The following is a 16,020-nucleotide window of genomic DNA, read 5'->3' on the forward strand; positions in this document are numbered from 1 at the left end:
CTAAATTGAGTCTTGCATTCGTCCTTAGAGATGAATGTTCAGCGGTATGGGCTTGCTACGCCCTTCTGTCAGGCTCTCCTGCCCTAAGTAAACACCTCAATATGTTCAGGTAGGAAAATATCTAGTTCGATGATCGCAAGGTAAGTCGCTCTCTGTATCTTGAGTGCTTTAATATATATATCGCCTGGTTCGACGTCCAAAATCGATCTCATCATCTCATCTCATCATCCTCTCTTTACCGGTATACCACTCTACCAACCACTTTCGCTACAACATGAAACCTTCTACCCTTCTCCTCGCCGTCTCTGGCTCTGCAGTCCTTGCTGCCCCTACTCCCAGCTTGATCGGAGACCTTCTCAGTCTCGGAAACAATGTATTCACCACCGTGACCTCCACCATCACCGGAAGTCTGGCCCAACAGGTCGCTAAACTCGGAACCACTCTTCAGACCAACGCCAACCAGCATGGTCAGATCATCAGCTCGGTCGCTCTGACTGTCCAGGCTATCGAGGTTGCTGCCAAGCGTTTTACCCAAAACTGCATCTGGTCGAAGCCTGGAAAACAGTATATCAACTGGTCTACCTACAAGGCCAACGGTGTCAACCTAGGTGCCTGGCTAGAGATTGAGGAGAATTACGTATTTCTCACCCATCTGACTGCTCTGAAACACCTTACTAAGATTATATAGGATACTGAATGGTGGGCTGCCAACGTGGGATCATTCCCTGATGAATGGACTTGGTGCCAGAACGTAGGCTTTGCAGTCTGCGGACCCAAGCTCGAGGCACGCTACGCTTCCTTCTTCACCACTGCCGACATCGATAAGATGTGCGCTAAGAACATTAACACGCTCCGCATCCCGACCACTTATGCTGCCTGGACTAAGGTCCCTGGTAGTCAGCTTTACTCTGGTAACCAGCAGGCTTACCTCAGAGCCCTGACCAACTATGCCATCGACAAGTGTAACATGCACGTCATCATTGGCCTTCACTCGCTCCCTGGCGGTGTGAACACTTTGAGTATTGGTGAAGCCTTCGGCCACGATGCTTGGTTCCAAAACAGCACCAACCTCGACTACAGTTTCAAGGCTATTGACTCTATCCTGACCTTCATCAAGACATCTGGTCGTCAGAACGCTTTCACCATTGCTCCTATCAACGAGGCTAGTGACAACTTTGCTGGCTTCGCTACCCCTGCTGGACTTACCAACGACGGTGTCAACTGGATCAACACCTACATCAACGGAGTCTTCTCTCGCATCGCTAAGGTCGACAAGAGAATCCCTCTTATGCTCCAGGACAGCTTCTTCAGCGAGCAGTTCTGGTCACCCTTCTACGCCGCTGGAACTAACCTGGTCATCGATTCGCACATTTACTTTTTTGCTGCCAGTGGTGCTTACTCTCAGTATGTTCCCGCCGCGGTATGTGGACAAGCAAAATATATCGGACAGGGTGACGGCAAGTTCCCTGTCTTCATTGGCGAGTGGTCCCTCCAAACTCTTTACAACAACACTATCGACAACAGAAAGACTCTCTACGACACCCAGGTCTACGCTTACCAGAAGTACGCTTCCGGTGGTGCTTTCTGGAACGGCAAGATGTTGAACACCAGAGACACTGTTGATGGTGAGGGCAAGCTCCAGGACTACTGGTCATGGGAGGGTCTTGCTGATGCTGGTGTTGTTTCCAACACCCTCGATCAGAGCTACTGCTAGATTGTGACCTGACGAGAGAAGCCTTTATTCCACCAAATTTCCTTGTACATATTTTACTTCTATAGTCGAGCATAGAGAAGACAGTATATAAACTTAAATTGCGGTACAAGTTACCAAACGGATTTTGCTGTCTTCCTTCTATGTGCCTGGCCGAACACTGAGGTGAAGTCTCCGTGCGTAGATGTCTCTCACACATATGTCGCTGTGGAAATGCAGGATAATTTTCAGATTCAGATCGAGGGTTGTCGGAGGGCAGCCATTCGATGTTCTCCGAGGACAATCTCGGGCAAATCGAATTTGACTGTGCATTTCGACAGCTCTCTTGTATCTCTGAGCGCCATCCTTGGAGATTCTAAATCTACTTCTCCATGAGTCGAGCCCTCTAATGCATATGTAGCTGTGTAAATGCAAGATGTTTTCCAGGTCCAAGTCGAGCGTGGTGGGAGCCAGATCGGAATCACGACTTCCTGCCGAAGAGCCTCGTAAGACATCGTCCTCATCGACTAAGGCCTCTCGCCCCGGTCCTCCAAGGACAGCTTCTGCCTTTGGCAAAATAACCTTGCCTTTCGACAGCAGGCGCAAATGACGATCGTTGATATTGGAGGAAGCTGTCTACTTGCCTTGCATAGTTCCCCCACAGGTTTTCTCTCCTGTTAACCATATCTTCCTCGAGATTGTGGCCTGAGAGGACAGCATGATCCGAATTGCCGACTGAGGTTGCAGCCGAAGGAGACTCGTCATCCTTGAGGTTGCGAGGGAGATCTTCCTCCATATATGCTTCTCTGTGATAGCCGCCACAAAGTCTCCAGCTGGATGACTCGAGCACCTTAATACGTCCGTCGGCGACCTTCTTGTGGTAATTGAAGCGTCTGACAATGTCATTGTGGTTTTGGCGCACCACCCTGGAGGCAATGGGGGATGCGGCATTCACCTGCATCTGCGCGCGAGCTGCATCTCAAGGGCTTCCAATCAACATCTCTGAGGATTCAATTTCAGTACTCAAGTTGCCCAGAATCTACCTCTCCGTCTGATTTTTTCGAGAGCCAGCTATGTTGCAAAGGGGGCATCCGTTTTCTGATCTTTGCCCAAAGCCAGCCGCGTCGCGAGGTGTGCTCATACTTCTTTCGTCTAATTTCTCGAGAGCTAGCTATGTTACAGCATTAGTATAGAGAATTTTGTCTGAGCCTTCCTGACAGTTGACCTTGTTGCGAGGAGCGTCCGCAGTCCTTGCGTTTGACTTTCTTGGAAGCTATATATATTGCGAAGGTGACATTTGGGCTTTTTGGTCTTTGCCGAGAGTCAGCCGTGTTGTAAGGGACGTTCGTAGTCCTTTCATTTGGGTTTATCGAGAGCTAGCTATGCTGCAAAGCGGGCATATGGGGTTTCTGATCTTTGCCGAGAGCTAGGAGCGCCCGTACTCCTTTGCAATATCTTCTCGGAAGCTGGCTATGTTGCAAGGGTACTGTGGAGGATTTGCCAGAGCCTTCCTGGCCGTCGACCTTGTTGCAAGGAGCGCCCGTAGTCCTTCTGCCTGAGTTATTACAACAGTTACCGATGGCGCATAGGTACTGTCGAGAATTTACCTAAGTCTTCTTCACAGTTGCCAAAGCAATATTTGCATCAAGTGAGGTCCTGCTGAGTTCCTTGAGGCGTGGCAACATTCTCCTTGACATTCGTCCACTTGGGAAGTCGAGCTTGACAAATTCGGCTTCCCTTTCCACTTCGGTAGGAACTAGTGGGAGGTACTTGGCCTTAGTCATTAAGGCTTCGAAAAATGGCGATTGTGACATTATTGCCAACTCTGCCAGTTATTTGGAGCCAACGTGTCGTCTCGTTAGCAATGTGGATTTGATAGCGGCGCTTGCCCCTTTTGCCTGGTTTACTTAAGAAGCGGTACCAAAAGATGATATGCTGTCCATTTCTACCGCCATTATACGACTTGATCATGTGTTAACGCGAGGGAAAGGCTGCTCCGCCAAATAGCAAATTAGTCGTAGAAAGGTGTAGGTAACTTACCGGCACGTACATTGTAGGATTCAACGTCTCGAGGGATTTAAGATGTAGTGAGCTTAAATCATGTGCTTAGCCCTTAGGGTTTAAAGTCAAGGAACTTACAGCATATACACGAATCCCGCAAGCCCAGAGCTGCGAGGATAGAAGCCCTAAGTGCAGAACTTCGATGGCTCATATTCAGGGGGATCTGTGACAAGTGGCTGCATCCTACCACCATTTATGACTGACTCGCTTATGGTCTACGTACCTCAGCAGGCTGTGTTTCGCAGTGTCTAAGTGGAGAAGAGGATTCGAATGATTAGCATACGAACCGTTGTTCTATATCGATCCAAAATTCGGCCGATGGAGCGATAGACTTCTCGACAAAAGTTGATTAATGAACTGTTCGAGCATGATCGCTGTACACAATACCCGAAACTCGAATCACAGGCACGAGCAAAGCAAAGGAGACGAACTGTGAAACGTTAGAGCCGAATGTACGTACCCTTGAATACCTTTGCCTATGAGATGACTAGGAGAGTTGATCATTAAGAGCAGTGAGGTTGCACATTCGTTCATGTTGAATCCTAGTGAACTGTGTAAATATCAGTCTATATGAGGTCTGGTCGCCTCTCGACAACGCTGAGACCTTCAATTTATCGCTGTGGTGCCTTTACGAGTATGTTGGGTCCGGTACGGATTATGTCGTGTATGCTCGGGGAAGTGACCACTTCTCGCTGGTTAAAGCTTGAGCTGAGAGTCGTGTTCCCAGGACCCCATGCTCCGACTGTTGAGGTCATAACAAGCTGCCATGATAGAAGACTCGATACAACTGCGCGATGAAAGAGCAGTCCAGAGAGCCAAGATGATTGATATCTTGTCGTGGATTTGGCACACGACAATGGCTGTGGCTGTGCAAAACAAAGGTGAATGGGGAGAAGGCTGTGACATCATCACACATCACGGCATCAACAATCTTGGAAACAGAGCCCTGCATTCACACACCTTTGCAAGAGCATAATATGCTGAGTCGATAGCGTTCGGATCACACACAGTAATGGAGCCATCAATACTGAAGGTTCTGGCATATGCCGGACGGAGTAGCACGTGTCGGGCTTCAACGACGCGACTCAGCCATCAATGTACGAGGAGTTTCGGCCAGAGCACGCGACTTGGATTGAAGGAACAGAAGAAGGGCATTACCGCTGAGAACAGGACGTCGCAAGGCCAGCCAGCAGCGAACCTCAGTCAAGATGTCGGCAAGGAAGAGAAGGATCACTATGAGAGAGTGGTTGAGCACAGCAAACAGAGCCAGATGAGGTCACCCTGGATGCATGAAGGCAGTGACAAGCCTCCTGTCGCCAGATTGAGATCTGCTGGTGCCATGGTCAAAGGTAATATATACGCTTCACACATGGATAATCCACGCTAACATGATGTACAGGCAAGCTGTTGACTACACCTTCTCGCATGCTCAAGCTCATCCTCCCCCTGACCACCAGAGACGCAAACAAGGACCGCAAGAACGTCGAACCTCTAGCCCTTCTCGTACATCCACAACAACCACTCAGCTATCTCGAACGTCTGATTCAGTCCGAACTACCCGTCATAAAGAACGAGAGCGGGGGCGATAAGATCCCATCTGTTCACTTCCGTGCACAAGACCTAGGAGAAGAGGCCATCGACCCTGACAAGAAACACGATCCGGATGATGAGTCAGAGGACTACAACTTCGACAGCGTTGATTCTCTCAAGATTGACGGCAAGACACATCGTACAGGCAAGCTCAACGAGTCGGGACAAGTCGAGGAGAAGCCCATCAACGATAGCCAACAGCCCGACCCAGAGCACACCGACTTCGTTCGCTGGTCACCAAGCACAGAGATTGGCGACTTCATCAGAGATGCCGCTCGTGGTAAAGAGTTCAGTGTCGACATTGAGGGAGCTCCTGAGCCCATCTACGTTGCCGTACCTTCATTCAACGACCGCACATACTACCTGCGCATGCGTCTTCGAAAGACAGCCAAGCAAATCTCGTCGCTGGCAGATATCAAAACTGAGTGCGACAAGTTGGCCCACAGAAGTGCTCAGCGCGTGGCTCAGGGAGGTTTCGCCATCTTGGTCGGTTGGTGGGGTAGTGTTTACGTCCTCACTTTCCAGACAGAGCTTGGATGGGATGTCATGGAGCCTGTCACTTACCTCGTCGGTCTGTCTACCTTGATTGGAGGTTACATGTGGTTCCTGTACCACAACCGTGAGGTCAGCTACCGTTCCGCCATGAACTTTACCGTCAGCAAGAGACAGGACAAGCTGTATCAGGCCAAGGGCTTCGATGTATCCAAGTGGGATGGTCTCGTCGAGGAAGGCAATCGTCTGAGAAGAGAGATTAAGATGGTTGCTGAAGAGTATGATGTCGATTGGGACGAAGCCAAGGAAGCAGGAGACGAAAAGGTAGCCAAGGCACTGCGTCAGGAGCGCAGAAAGAAGCAGATGGACAAGGACGACGAAGATGACGAGGGCAAGAGACGCAAGAAGTCAAGAGAGGAGGATGACGATTAATCGTGATGGTCCCAGATTCTCATTTGTCTTTTTCAACTGCAGGTTTAGCAAGGCGTTTCGTTCTCATGAATCGTTTAGAATGTATAATTCAGCCGCATCATATCAGAGCACCCCGGTTGAACTTCTTTTCAGCAGCGAGTCGCCTCTTCTCTTTTTCTTCTTCCCTGGCCTTTCTCTTCTCCGCTCGATGCTCTTCACGTTTTTGGAGCGCACGCTGAGTCCGTCTTTCTCGACGTTCTTCTTCCTGCTCCCGCATGGCCTCCTCTTGCAGCTGAACATCCAGATCGACTCGGTCTGCAGCACTCAGAACCCAAGGCTTCCCAAGCACGTCCCTCTTGAACTCCGCCATACTCTCCCACGCCGCAGTCTCCTCGCTCGTATCCTTGATGACGTTACATCTCTTCAACTCCAACTGCTTGCTGCCCCTAAATCTCCCAATCGTGCACTTCACCTTCATCACAGTCGCGACATCCACGACCTGACCATCAACCCGAATCTCAGAGTCATAGCCAAATGCAGTGGTGATGTTCAGGTTTTCCACGACTGTGTTTGAAGTGCCGGCCTCCACCTTCGTAGGGTCTTTGCGTTCAATTCTTACGTCTATGCAGGCGCCACTGCTGTCATCGAGAGTCAAGAGGAGGAACTTTGTGTTTGGGATTTCTTGGATGGCGACAATGGGGGCGACGAGGTAGACAAAGCGGATGGGATGGTTGTGGTGGAAGTAGACATTTTGACCTGTGTTTTTGAGGGATGTGGTGAGTCTTTGCGCATACTACCTAGTAGTCGTGAAGGAGCAGGGAGTAGTGCTCACCTTCAAAGCCCTTTACTTCGCGCAGAGCGTGGACGTCGGCGGCGGTCAGCTTCACCCATTTGTTGTAGGTGGGCGAAGCGAAGAAATATTTTGCATTGTGGACAGGCGCGGCCTGCCACCTGTGATTGTTGTTCATGTCACATCTTGGTTGTCACTTTGGTTTGGGATCGAGAAATGGATGGATTCTGTCAATCAGCAAAGGACGCGTCGGAGAAGACACGGTATCATGTGATTACGTTGAAACATTTGTCGATCCACGATGTAACATGCACCTTCTTCTTCCACGGCAACGACATCTTCCGACTTGATCAGCTTACGATCCAATTCCAAATTACCTCAATCGGCAGTTGCGACTACTGGATTCGAATATGCAGGCACTCGCTTCTTGAGCCGGACCTCACTCCACAAGTGGTTCACAGCAGCAGATCAGGGACATGGGGCTCCGAATAACTGTTGATTCGACATTCAAAAAGAGGGGCCTGCTGTCCTGGTCGATTCTCGAAACAGTAGACCTTAGTACCTCACTTGAGCATCAGTCTAGCGTTTTAGGAAGTGGAGTTGTCATGTGTCGCCAGAAAAAGTCAAGTGTGTTGATCTTCCCGCTCACACCCTGACCATTCTGCAGCTCACGCTGTTCTCAAGGTGTTCCAAGTAAAGACGTTGAATCATAGTAGGAAGTGTATCTCATATCGCTTGAGTCGTCAAAAGGATGATGATCAATACAAGGACAAAGTGCTGCCGCAATGACCATCATTCATACTCGGCCGAGTTTGAACATTCGCAAGCAGATCCCCCACATGGCGTATTTCCTCCAGCCATAAAACTCCAAAAAGCCATCATTAGGATTATCGAATTCTGCACTAGTTGGACAGATGGTACTACCACTTGTTGTTGTGACCACCGTATTGCTGTTGGTTGTGGCTCTCCTTGTACTTGTCCTCGGCCTGAAAGGTCACAGTCAGTGTTGTTCTGCTGTTGGTTCAACTTGATCTTGATCCACTTACTTTACTGCCCAAGAATGCACCGGCAATGGTGCCAATGATGCCGTGACCAGCCTTGTGTCCGAGCAGACCACCGCCGAGTCCGCCAGTTACCGCTCCCATTAGACCACGATCGCCCTCTTGGCCGGCAGCAGGATCGGTGGGGCCATACTGGTTCTGTTGATGAGCGTAGGGGTTGTTGGGGTCCTGAGGAGCGGCATTCTGGTTGTAGGCCCCTTGTTGAGGGAACTGGTGAGATGGGTCTTGTGGAGGGTATTGGCCGCTACTTGAAGGTTAGCTTACTGTACCTACGCAAGACATCGTCTAACTGAGACGAAGGATTACTGACTATGCTTGCTGTTGCGGCGGGGCAGGTCCACCGTACTGAGCTCCGCCTTGCTGGCCGTGCTGGAATCCACCGTGGGCTGGAGCGCCGTATTGTTGGTTGTACTGGTTGTCGCCATATTGAGGGGTGCTGCCATACTGCTGCTGGCCGCCATACTGCTGTTGGTCACCGTACTGGGGTGCAGGAGGGCTTTGCTGGTAGCCTCCATATCCTTGCTGCGGGGCCTGGTAGCCACCGTATTGGCCCTGGTTCTGGTTTTGGTTCTGGTATCCGTAAGGGTCTGACATGTTGTGTTCGGTGTGATGTGAGTCGAGGTCTAGGTGAGTGCGAAGAAAAATTGTCGGTGTGTATTAAGCAGAGTGTACATATATATACATGGGATGAGGTCAGATGGGTAGCTCGGAAGTGTCGCCCACACGCCCTTGGCACATGACGTGGCAGAGACACGTGAATACGATGGCGTATACGAGTCTTTTGCGCTGCAAAATCCGCTGTATGATGCACGTCAGCAACATGGACTCAGCCTGAGCAAGATGGTATTCGTCCAAAGTTGAACATGCGCAGTTTTTTGGAGGCAGAGCATACCGTATATCCGTCGGCGCAGCCCTGTGGCGGTGTCTAGCTACACAGCCTTGTTCTTAAAGTGGATGCTGGTAACCGCGCCCGCCAATCCACAACCATTGCCGTCGAGTACTTCTCATCACATGATTGTTGCATCTCGGAGCCATGGCCTGTGTTCGAGCAGAGATGAATGTCTTACGGCACACTCTATTGAATAAGCCGCCATGCTTGCGACTTTGTGTTCCGAAGACATCCACATTGGCGCCGTAATTTGCTGTTGCGGATGTAGCTGGAACCTCAGGGTCTCTATCCACATGGATCACCACCTCTCTCTTTCCTGCAAAAAGCGCACCTCGTCGGCGGTTAGCCGTGTGCGCTTCGGGAGATTACTTCATCCTCCTCCGAGTCAGGAACCAGGTAAGAATAGTATGGACTCTTGAACAGACTCATCTCAATCGTGCAGTACGCTCCACCATGAGAGAAGTCACAACTGCCGTCGTCCATTCTAATATTCTAGCTTTGATAGAGTGGAACGACAACCAACTCATCCTGTAGAGCTTATTCACGGAGGACCACGGCTGAGTTTCATCTACTCACTCTCGAGGTTGATCTCTATTGGAGGATGGTATACCAACCGACAGAGCCCAGACTGAACGATTCTTCTTCAGTGCGCTCTTGCACATCAAGGATATGCTTAAAACTTTGCCGTGTCTGACCCATGATCAACATGACTACTGCAGGTCACCCGCGGCTGGAAGACATCGTCGCATCACGTTTCGACGAAGGAACTGCTCCGTCGTGATGGTTGCCGCACAGGCTTCAAAGCGTCGGAAGCGTGTTTCACCATACTCGACCCGCACGACGATTTTTGCACGACGCCGTCAATGCCAAACAACCCGACTTTGGTCACATCTAAAGCAAAACTGTCTCGAAATCGATCAGATTCTTATTCATGACAGAAGCACGGTGTCCCCGTCGGATCTATGTGCGGACCTTGCGCAAGACACTGATCATCGAAGGCCGACATGCAGGATCGAAAGCCCCAGATTAACAATGGTAGTCGATTATTGAGTTGAAACGAGAGCAGCCTTATTACCCCAGTTGCTATATCAGTATCATGAGGCCTCGCAATCCTCGTGGGATTTCCTCCCCTTTGTTGTTTCCCTTCTTCCCTATCCTCGATCTAGGTACGGTAATACTTCCTTCTGCTGGTCAGAATCATCACCTTCGTTCGACATATACCTTTTGCCGTTCCAACAGTTTCAGACGGCCGGCTGTCATTGCTCTATCAACAATTTCGACAATTGATCAGCACTGTTTTGGAAGAAGCTATATTTTTCTGGATCGATTTACCCACTGTGCACGATACATCGCTATGGACAACTCTGGCTCGACTTCGTTTTCTGTGGCAGGGGAGAGCTCATCCTCTGCACAGGAAAGTGACCTGCCAAAAGGCTCTAGACTCTTGGTGATCATAACCTGTTCAATAGGTACGCAACTTTATGCGATAATCAGATGATCCAAGCCCTAACGACAAATAGGAGGAGTGTTGTTGTTCTTCTTTATCTTATATGTAATACGGCGAATGCGAAGGGGTGCTGCACTGATCGATGTTCTCAAACTCCGCCCTCGCGGTCATGCCAATCCTTACATGGCTCGTCCTCAAGAGTATCCTATCTACTACGAACAGAGATACTCAGTAAGATCGTCACGTTACCCAATATCGCTCAGGAGCAAGACCAAGACCAAGAACCTCCCTGGTCTTCCTGGACCGGTCACCCAACCAGGAGCACAGATGAGCGACAAGCCTCCTAGCATGATCATGGAGCCACACATGGCATACCTGAAGAGTTCAGACAAGAGGTTCCTCAAGCGTTCCGGAACCAAAAAGTCACAAGCTTCAAACGTACCAAGCATCTCCGTACGAAGTGTTGGGAGCGAGCCTACATCACCCAATTCATCGACACACAGACAGACTCGCTGGAGTTGGACAAACTCTGAAGCACCATCAACACCTCGCTTGAATATCGAGAGAAAGAGGACGTCAAATGGATCACTCGTCCCTAATTACAAGCCTGTTGGATTTGGTAACGACTACCAGCTAACATCTATCCAAGAAGATAGCCTTTCGCCTGGACTGCCTACAACACAGCCGGTGCCCAGGACGGGTGGAGTACCTGGAAAAGCGCAAGAGCTCTTGGAGACTGGTGGTACTGGCTATCTCCCTCCGAGAGTACCATCAAAGTCCAAGTCATCAGCGCCGTGGAAGTCAGTCTTCCGCGGCTGAACAAACACAAATACCTCGACGGCATTGACGCTCCTTGACTCAGACCAACCCCAGACACTCCTTTGACGACTGAACGTTCCAACTACTCACAACATTAATACACTCCTTTCCCGCCAGAGGTCATTCAATTTGGCCGCGGATCTCTCATCATACAGTACAGAGTGATGGCCTCTCCTTGATCATCGCACTTCATCTCCTTGGCCAACTCGAAGCCCATCTTCTGATATATAGCCATGTTAGGCTCTGCTCTCGAACTTTCGAGATAACACTTCCGCCCCTCAGCATCTGCTTGACGCATCACGACTCCGAAAAGTTCTTTTCCTATACCCATACCTTGCGCTTCTGGCAGAACCGTCACAATGTTGCAGAAGTAGTATCCCTGATCATCTGTCCAGAGTTGATGCTGGGCGTCACTCTGCGCGGCTTTCCTGGAGATACGATTAGAGCCAGCGCAATATTGATACATTCCGCTCACAAACCAAATATAATAGCGGCGTCTGTTTAGTCCACCGCTGCCGTAGACGGAATTCATCCAGAGCTGGTTGAACCACAACGACCAATCACCAAGCCAACTTTTCCAAGACTGTGGAGCAGAAAGACTTGTGGGAGACAGCCAACAAGCTACACCGAGGACAAGAGCAGGCGTAGAGGAAGAAGGGTCTTTGGCTACGTAAAACAGAGCGTGCTCAAGACCCCATCTGCAACGAATGCCCAGCGAGACGCGGTTTCTCACCGGAGAAAACTTTATGACAGATTGTGTTAGAAGAGACAAACAGAGTCAGACGAGAGCGTCTTGTAATTAGAATTGTGAATAGATGGATGTATAAATCCTTACGTTTTCAGGAAACACCCAAGCGAAATATGGATCTTCTGCGAAGGCCTTTTGTATGCAGTCAACGGCGCCGTCTATGTCGCCTTCGACCATGCGAGAGATTTCGACAGGCATCTTGGGGATGGGGAGATGGAAGAGGAGGATCGGGTCGGAATAGTTGTACTCAAGTACAGGGCGATAAGATAGTCGAAAGGCTAGGCCAAGCCAAGCAGGTCGACGCGAGGTGGCTGGTCCAGCGCTGATCAAGTTTAATGCGGGACAATACTTTTTTCTTTGACGCCGACAAACAAATCAGGGTTAAAACCACCAACATCTTCCGGATCCACTGAGCAGCAAGCAGTAGGAACAAATAGCGAACATATCGCCGAAGTAGAAGTGGCTCCCTCTCCCCGAGTGCTAGCGTTCCTGGCGAAGCGCGGAAAACTGCCGACAACCATGGCCTTGACGACGGTCGAGAAAGGCGTCAAACCTGCGCCGAAAGCGAACACGATGGAAGAACCTCCGGACGTCATCATCACACCCTGCGACCCGTGGCCTCGGCCGTATTACCTCGAGGGGGGTCTGCGACGAGTTGCGCCGTATCACTTCACATACAACACTTGGTGCAAGCAGCGATGGCGAGGACGCGAGATTCTAGAGATTTTTGCCGACGAGTTTCGCGATCGACCCGTCGAGTACTACACCAACGCTGTCAAGACGGGTGCTGTGCTTATTAACGGTAAGCCTGCGACTGGTGCCGACCATAAAGTCAAGAATGGCGACCTTGTTTCACATACCCTTCACCGCCACGAACCGCCCGTCACCCAGCAGAACATTGGCATCGTCCATGAAGACGAGGATATGATTGTTATCAACAAGCCTGCAGGCATTCCTGTACATCCCTCGGGCCGCTACAACTACAACAGTGTGACAGAAGTCATGCGCGCCGAACGCGGTCATGGATTCAACCCTATGCCCTGTAATCGTCTCGACCGTCTGACCAGCGGCGTCATGTTCATCGCCAAACACCGCAAGGCCGCCGACGAGCTCACTGAGCAGATCATGGCCCGCACTGTCAAGAAAGAATACGTCGCTCGTGTCAAGGGAGAGTTTCCAGAAGGAGAGATCGTCTGCGAGCAACCCATTATGCAAATCAGTCCCAAACTCGGTCTGAATCGCGTTCGTGCCGACGGCAAGGATGCCAGAACGGTGTTCAAGAGATTGGCATACTACCCTCCCGAGGCTGGGGACGCGGAAGCTGAGAAGGGAGAAGAAATCCCAGGAATGGAGTGGAAGCAAAAGGAGGGATATTCGATTGTACGCTGCCGACCTCTGACCGGGCGCACACATCAACTGCGTGTGCATCTGCAATACCTAGGCCATCCCATCTTGAACGATCCCATCTACGCAAACCAACGCGTCTGGGGCTTCAACCTGGGCAAGGGTGAGTCCAAGGCCGATAATGACGAGGACATCATGTCACGTCTCTCACGCATGGGTAAGGACGAAGTGGCTGATGCTATCGCCTACCATGACGAGATGCTTGAACGTTACAACAAGACCAAGGGAGAGAAACTCAGTGGCGAGGTTTGCGACCTTTGCGGAACAGAGCTATACAGTGATCCCGGACCGCATGAACTTGGTATCTACCTGCATGCAAGGAAATATGCCGCTGGCGATGGCAGATGGTCATATGAGACTGAACTGCCTGAATGGGCTCTTCCTCCGGCCGGCTACAGCGGACCCACTGAATCGACAGAAGAGTCAGATCCTCTGGCGATTGACCTCAGTAAGCTCGGCATTGCCGCAGAAGGCAATGGGGGAAAATAGGGGACCATATGACTATGCATATACCCCGAGTAGTAGAGGCTAACTAGACGATTGCACCTATACTACACAAAACCAGTACGCCATTCTTAGACTACGATCACGCTCACGCTTCCTCTTTTTCCATCGATAGCCCTGATCTCCAGGATGTCTTCCATCTCTCCTACCTTTTAACAGGCTAAAGACAGTATTTCGAGTAGACAGATGTACAGGCTAAACAAAGGCAAGCCGAAGCGGGGCGGAGCCTCAAACGCGGGGCAGGGTGGGGCTCAAGGTGACGCAGTGTAAATAGAAACAGGCTTCAGCACATTCAACAGGAGCTGGAAACTTTCTGAGCAAGTGACAGATAGCTTCAAGAGAATCAGACAAACGCCACAACATGACGATCGGTATCGCAGTCATTGGTAGCGGTAGGCTAGTACGACAAACTGCAGGCACGACCACCAGCTGAGAACAAGCTCCATGTGAACAGGCATATTTGTCCAAGAGGCACATCTCGTATGCTTGTCTCCTCTTCTCTAGCAATCTACGTCTAATGTATGACCACAGCCCGGTATCAAAGCCAATGGAGATCAATTCTCGCTCAAGGCCATCTACTCTCGTAGTCTCGCATCGGCCCAGAAGCTCTCCAAGGAAGTTGAATCATCCACACCAGACCTCTACGCCGAGGACGCCGGCTCAGACAAGTCATACGCCAAACTCCTAGAACGCTCAGACGTCGAGGCCGTAGTCATTGCTCTGCCCATCCTCGCTCAGCCCGACTTCATCAAGAAGGCCTTGTCAGCTGGCAAGCATGTGCTCTCCGAGAAGCCTGTCGCAAAAGATTTGAAGACTGCTCATGAGCTGATCAACTGGTACCACGAGAACATTGATACCAAGAAGGTCATTTGGGCTGTAGCTGAAAACTTCCGCTACCTTGGTCGCTTCCAGTATGGTGCTGAGCAGGTCAAAGAGCTGGGCGATATTCTAGGCTTCCGTCTTCGTATGCACGCTAATGTCAAGCCTGGAGCAAAGTATTACGAGACCGAATGGCGCAAGACTCCTGAATACCAAGTGAGTGTCTCTTCCAAATCACACCCAGAGATGGGAAATTCTGAACAATGACTACAGGGAGGCTTCCTGCTCGACGGAGGCGTACACTTCATCGCCGCCATGAGACAGCTGCTGGGAGAGGAAGCGAGAATGTCGCAAGTCGCTGCCTTCACTGCTCAACTGCAACCTCATCTCCCTCCCATCGACACTATTAACGCTACTGTCAAGCTCACGAACGGTCGCTCTGGTACATTCAGCGTCAGCTTCGGTACCACTTTCTCCGGCGCCGAGTATATTGTCGCTTGTCAGGATGGTACTGTTGACGTCGGCTTCGACAAGACCATTGTCAAGAAGGGAGACAATGAGATTACAAAAGAATTCCCGGAAGACAAGAACGGTGTGCGACAAGAGCTCAAGGCTTGGGGTGAGAGCATCTCAAGAGGCAAGGCCGACCCTCTGCAATCTCCCGAGGAAGCTCTGGCAGATTTGGAAGTGGTAAGATATCGCCTCCACGTTTTAACGTTCAGGCTTTTCTTACTGACCTGACCTACAGCTCGAGTCTATGATCAAGAGTGGTGAAGCCAATGGTAAGGCTATTACACTCACGCTTCAATAGATATATTGTATCTGCAAGATTCCGATCTTGTATCATTACACTACTCCTCGGGCTCCAACAATCGAATGGCGCGCGTATGGACTGACCTCTTGTCGGACATCCGGCTCGCTACAAACGATCACTACTTTGTTCAACATCGCCAGCTTTCCCTATGATGTAGGTCGAACATCTTTCTGCTGCTCACATAGTTGTATCGCTCTTTCCCCTATGCACAGTTACTATTCTCTCCTCTCCTCTCCTCTCCTCTCTTACGTATCTTCTATAAGCTCGGACCCAAATCCTCGTTGTCAGCATCAGCTGTTCACAAAACTCCCTCAATCCCACCCCCTTCCCCCAAAACTGTGCCAACAACTCTCTCATTAGTCCAACCTATATATTCGGGTTCCTTAAGGTCCCCGTCAAGAAGCAAAATAGCCGTGGTAGTGTAGTGGTCCAACACACCCGTGGTCTTAACACGTACGTGGTCTCTCGTTGTTCTCAACGT

The 16,020-nt window shown here is 50.4% G+C and overlaps 7 protein-coding genes across 7 annotated transcripts; 5 read left to right on the forward strand and 2 right to left on the reverse strand.

Moving 5' to 3' along the window:
• The first annotated feature begins 249 nt into the window (after positions 1 to 249).
• On the forward strand, positions 250 to 2,148 carry AUEXF2481DRAFT_697858 (glycoside hydrolase family 5 protein). Its single transcript, XM_013487554.1, has 2 exons — positions 250 to 637; positions 689 to 2,148. Exons 1-2 carry the CDS (start codon positions 275 to 277, stop codon positions 1,712 to 1,714), a joined length of 1,389 nt encoding a protein of 462 aa, XP_013343008.1. The 5' UTR covers positions 250 to 274; the 3' UTR covers positions 1,715 to 2,148.
• Positions 2,149 to 4,763: 2,615 nt separating this feature from the next.
• Positions 4,764 to 6,265, forward strand: AUEXF2481DRAFT_5865 (uncharacterized protein; the record flags this gene model as incomplete). Its single annotated transcript, XM_013487313.1, has 2 exons — positions 4,764 to 5,100; positions 5,151 to 6,265. 2 exons carry the CDS (start codon positions 4,764 to 4,766, stop codon positions 6,263 to 6,265), a joined length of 1,452 nt encoding a protein of 483 aa, XP_013342767.1.
• A 97-nt stretch (positions 6,266 to 6,362) lies between these two features.
• On the reverse strand, positions 6,363 to 8,689 carry AUEXF2481DRAFT_5866 (uncharacterized protein; the record flags this gene model as incomplete). Its single annotated transcript, XM_013487314.1, has 5 exons — positions 6,363 to 7,000; positions 7,077 to 7,195; positions 7,959 to 8,020; positions 8,081 to 8,339; positions 8,406 to 8,689. 5 exons carry the CDS (start codon positions 8,687 to 8,689, stop codon positions 6,363 to 6,365), a joined length of 1,362 nt encoding a protein of 453 aa, XP_013342768.1.
• A 1,925-nt stretch (positions 8,690 to 10,614) lies between these two features.
• AUEXF2481DRAFT_30355 (uncharacterized protein) lies at positions 10,615 to 11,250 on the forward strand (the record flags this gene model as incomplete). Its single annotated transcript, XM_013487371.1, has 1 exon — positions 10,615 to 11,250. The coding sequence occupies one exon, from the start codon at positions 10,615 to 10,617 to the stop codon at positions 11,248 to 11,250; it is 636 nt and encodes a 211-aa protein (XP_013342825.1).
• Positions 10,968 to 12,220, reverse strand: AUEXF2481DRAFT_40966 (uncharacterized protein). Its single transcript, XM_013487421.1, has 2 exons — positions 12,086 to 12,220; positions 10,968 to 11,992 (listed from the first exon to the last, which is right to left on the reverse strand). The coding sequence occupies exons 1-2, from the start codon at positions 12,194 to 12,196 to the stop codon at positions 11,375 to 11,377; spliced, it is 729 nt and encodes a 242-aa protein (XP_013342875.1). The 5' UTR covers positions 12,197 to 12,220; the 3' UTR covers positions 10,968 to 11,374.
• Positions 12,221 to 12,571: 351 nt separating this feature from the next.
• On the forward strand, positions 12,572 to 13,891 carry AUEXF2481DRAFT_66452 (uncharacterized protein; the record flags this gene model as incomplete). The annotated part of the gene is made up of 1 exon (XM_013487490.1): positions 12,572 to 13,891. One exon carries the CDS (start codon positions 12,572 to 12,574, stop codon positions 13,889 to 13,891), a length of 1,320 nt encoding a protein of 439 aa, XP_013342944.1.
• Positions 13,892 to 14,079: 188 nt separating this feature from the next.
• Positions 14,080 to 15,978, forward strand: AUEXF2481DRAFT_270651 (uncharacterized protein). Its single transcript, XM_013487555.1, has 5 exons — positions 14,080 to 14,298; positions 14,361 to 14,386; positions 14,438 to 14,941; positions 14,999 to 15,415; positions 15,474 to 15,978. The coding sequence occupies exons 1-5, from the start codon at positions 14,268 to 14,270 to the stop codon at positions 15,534 to 15,536; spliced, it is 1,041 nt and encodes a 346-aa protein (XP_013343009.1). The 5' UTR covers positions 14,080 to 14,267; the 3' UTR covers positions 15,537 to 15,978.
• Positions 15,979 to 16,020: the final 42 nt, after the last annotated feature.

This window comes from Aureobasidium subglaciale (assembly GCF_000721755.1).
Source record: "Aureobasidium subglaciale EXF-2481 unplaced genomic scaffold scaffold_13, whole genome shotgun sequence".
Classification (NCBI taxonomy): domain Eukaryota; kingdom Fungi; phylum Ascomycota; class Dothideomycetes; order Dothideales; family Saccotheciaceae; genus Aureobasidium; species Aureobasidium subglaciale.

Coding starts and splice junctions, on each gene's coding strand:
- AUEXF2481DRAFT_270651 (XM_013487555.1), top strand. CDS start 14,268: ATGACGATCGGTATCGCAGTCATTGGTAGCG. Junction 14,299..14,360: donor TATCGCAGTCATTGGTAGCG/GTAGGCTAGTAC, acceptor CCATGTGAACAG/GCATATTTGTCCAAGAGGCA. Junction 14,387..14,437: donor TTGTCCAAGAGGCACATCTC/GTATGCTTGTCT, acceptor GTATGACCACAG/CCCGGTATCAAAGCCAATGG.
- AUEXF2481DRAFT_697858 (XM_013487554.1), top strand. CDS start 275: ATGAAACCTTCTACCCTTCTCCTCGCCGTCTCTGGCTCTGCAGTCCTT. Junction 638..688: donor TAGAGATTGAGGAGAATTAC/GTATTTCTCACC, acceptor AAGATTATATAG/GATACTGAATGGTGGGCTGC.
- AUEXF2481DRAFT_40966 (XM_013487421.1), bottom strand. CDS start 12,196: ATGCCTGTCGAAATCTCTCGCATGGTCGAAGGCGACATAGACGGCGCC. Junction 11,993..12,085: donor CTTGGGTGTTTCCTGAAAAC/GTAAGGATTTAT, acceptor TCTGTCATAAAG/TTTTCTCCGGTGAGAAACCG.